Source organism: Manis javanica, chromosome 11 (assembly GCF_040802235.1).
Source record: "Manis javanica isolate MJ-LG chromosome 11, MJ_LKY, whole genome shotgun sequence".
NCBI lineage: Eukaryota > Metazoa > Chordata > Mammalia > Pholidota > Manidae > Manis > Manis javanica.
Window position 1 is genome coordinate 1098617 of NC_133166.1, and position 2595 is coordinate 1101211.

Consider the following 2595-nt stretch of genomic DNA (forward strand, 5'->3'; position numbering starts at 1 on the left):
CCTCACAGAATTACTAAATGTACTGGATGAGTTAATATGTGTGCAGTGGATAGCTAAAGTGTCACTTTCCTGACACAAAGTAAGTGCTATGGAAGTGCCTGCCTTATAATAAATCATCATCATTATTAATATTTCCTTGTTCTCCAAGCCACAACTCAGGAGTTACCATCTCTAGAAGGCCTTCCTGAGCCCCTGAGTTGGGCTGACCACACATGTTTTCTGCTTTCAAAGCACCCTAGGCAAACCTCTACTTTAGAAATACATTATGATGAACATACCTTTGCATAATAATCTCTCCCACTAGGCTATTCTTAAAGACAAGGGCTAGATCATATCCTTCCTTGAATATGAATAAGAATATGAATATATCCAGGGGAAAGGAACATGGTTGAGATTCCCAAGTCAGAAGTGCCTCTCGGCTGAGGCCTCTCGTGCTATAACCACAGCAGCCGCTGTAAGCTGTCAGCTGCACTACCCCTGGGAGGTGAGCACAAAAACACGATGTAATATGTGTCTGGAGGTCTATGGCCTGGTTGAGGGCAAAGACTTTCTAGGTGAGAACAAAAGTAAGTCTTCCATCGGCCTCTATTCCCCCTCCCCACAGATAAAACAAAGGCATAGGGAATGGTGGGGAACATCAGCCCATGAGAAGAACAAAGACTTGGACATAGGAAATAATCAAAGTTTTGCTTCAGCCTTTTGAAAAACTGTTCCTTCAGTTTTATACTTACTGAAATGCTAAGAATGTGCCATAAATCATGAAGTTTCCTCTAGCAACCAGTGGTTGAAGTGCAACATCCAACTGAAGGACCTCATGAATCAGGAAGAAAGTGTGGGTGCCCCTAAAGCAGGGCCCAGAATCACCATGTATCTATAGCTATTATGGGCACATGGGTAAGGTGGTCCTTCGGAGATGAGAACTGTACTTGATCATATACTAATGATTCACAAATGGTTCCTATATTTTACTGTGTCGATTAAGCTTTCTGTGTATATCTTAGCCAAGAACACTTGAAAGATTTGGCAAGTAGTAAAAAAATGTCCTGTGTGGTTTACTGTGATAGGGTATTCTAGATAGCAAGCAAGCTGTAATGTGCCCCAGAGTCATAACATGGTTCCTCTGTGGCAGCCACAGTCAGCAAGGTCATGCCAGTGTCCTTCCAGCACCACTTCTACATGAACGACCTTGCTCAGCACACCCTTCCCAGCATTCAGTCCAGCTTCTTGCACACAGGCTCCTGCCTGTACAGGAAGGTGACACATGTGAGCAAGGGACCCTGTTCCTGCCCCAGCTTCCATGACTGTGACCAACTAGCATTGCCTTGTGCTTGTTCATTTTGTCACAGGTGCCTCCTGAGGATGCCCAAATGACTTCCACGGAGAACATTTCAGAGGTGACAGAATTCATTCTTGTGGGGTTAACAGATGCCCTAGAGATGCAGGTCCCTTTATTTATAATCTTCACTCTCATTTACTTCATCACGCTGGTTGGGAACCTGGGGATGATCCTGTTGATCCTGCTGGACTCTCGTCTCCACACCCCCATGTACTTGTTCCTCGGCAACCTCTCCCTGGTGGACTGTGTTTACGCCTCGGCCGTCACTCCCAAGGTGATGGTGGGGTTTCTCACAGGAGGTAAGATCATCTCCTACAATGCATGTGCTGCCCAGATGTTCTTCTTTGCAGCCTTTGCAACTATTGAAAGTTTCCTCCTGGCCTCAATGGCCTTCGACCGCCATGCAGCAGTGTGTAAACCCCTGCATTACACCACCACTGTGACAAGCACTGTGTGTGCCGTACTGGTCACAGGCTCCTACATCTGTGGACTTTTGCAGTCTTCCGTCCATGTTGCCTTCACTTTCCACCTCACCTTCTGTCATTCCAACACTGTTAATCACTTTTTCTGTGACATTCCCCCACTCCTGACCCTCTCCTGCTCTGATGTCTACACAAATGAGGTTGTGCTCTTTACTTTGGCAGTATTCAATGTGCTTTTCACTCTTCTGGTTATTTTGAACTCTTACCTGTTCATTTTTATTGCCATCCTGAGGATGCACTCAGCTGAGGGACAGAAGAAGGCCTTTTCCACCTGTGCATCTCACCTCACCACTGTTTCCATCTTCTATGGGACAATCATCTTCATGTACTTACAGCCAAGTTCTAGTCATTCCATGGACACAGACAAAATGGCATCCGTGTTCTACACCACGATCATCCCCATGCTGAACCCCCTGGTCTACAGCCTGAGGAACAGAGAGGTCAAGAGTGCATTCATTAAGGTGGTTGGAAAAGCAAAGTCTTCGTGGGGCTTAGCCTACTAATTGGAAATGGCATGCAAACCCTATGAAACTTCTATTGGACTCCTAGTGTGGAAGAATATTTTTGTAATTTTAATTCTTTCTTGTCTTTCATTTTTCTGAGTAGTTTCCTGGAAAATGAGACTGGTTCTGTTCATGCTTTGGGAAAATGATTGGTAAGAGAAACTTTGGATATCTTTTTCCAGAAATACTATCTTGCCCCTATCTTATGACCAAGACAATCCTAGGGTATAGGTTTATACCATAGGATCCCACACAACATCACTGATTGGTCTAA

The 2595-nt window shown here is 44.9% G+C and overlaps 1 protein-coding gene across 1 annotated transcript; it reads left to right on the forward strand.

The window, feature by feature from the left end:
- Positions 1-1367: 1367 nt before the first annotated feature.
- LOC108398710 (olfactory receptor 5B12-like) lies at positions 1368-2321 on the forward strand. Its single transcript, XM_036996764.2, has one exon. It carries the CDS (start codon positions 1368-1370, stop codon positions 2319-2321), a length of 954 nt encoding a protein of 317 aa, XP_036852659.2.
- Positions 2322-2595: the final 274 nt, after the last annotated feature.

What these genes read in the sequence shown, in the direction of transcription:
- LOC108398710 (XM_036996764.2), top strand. Translation starts at nt 1,368, where the DNA reads ATGACTTCCACGGAGAACATTTCAGAGGTGACAGAATTCATTCTTGTG.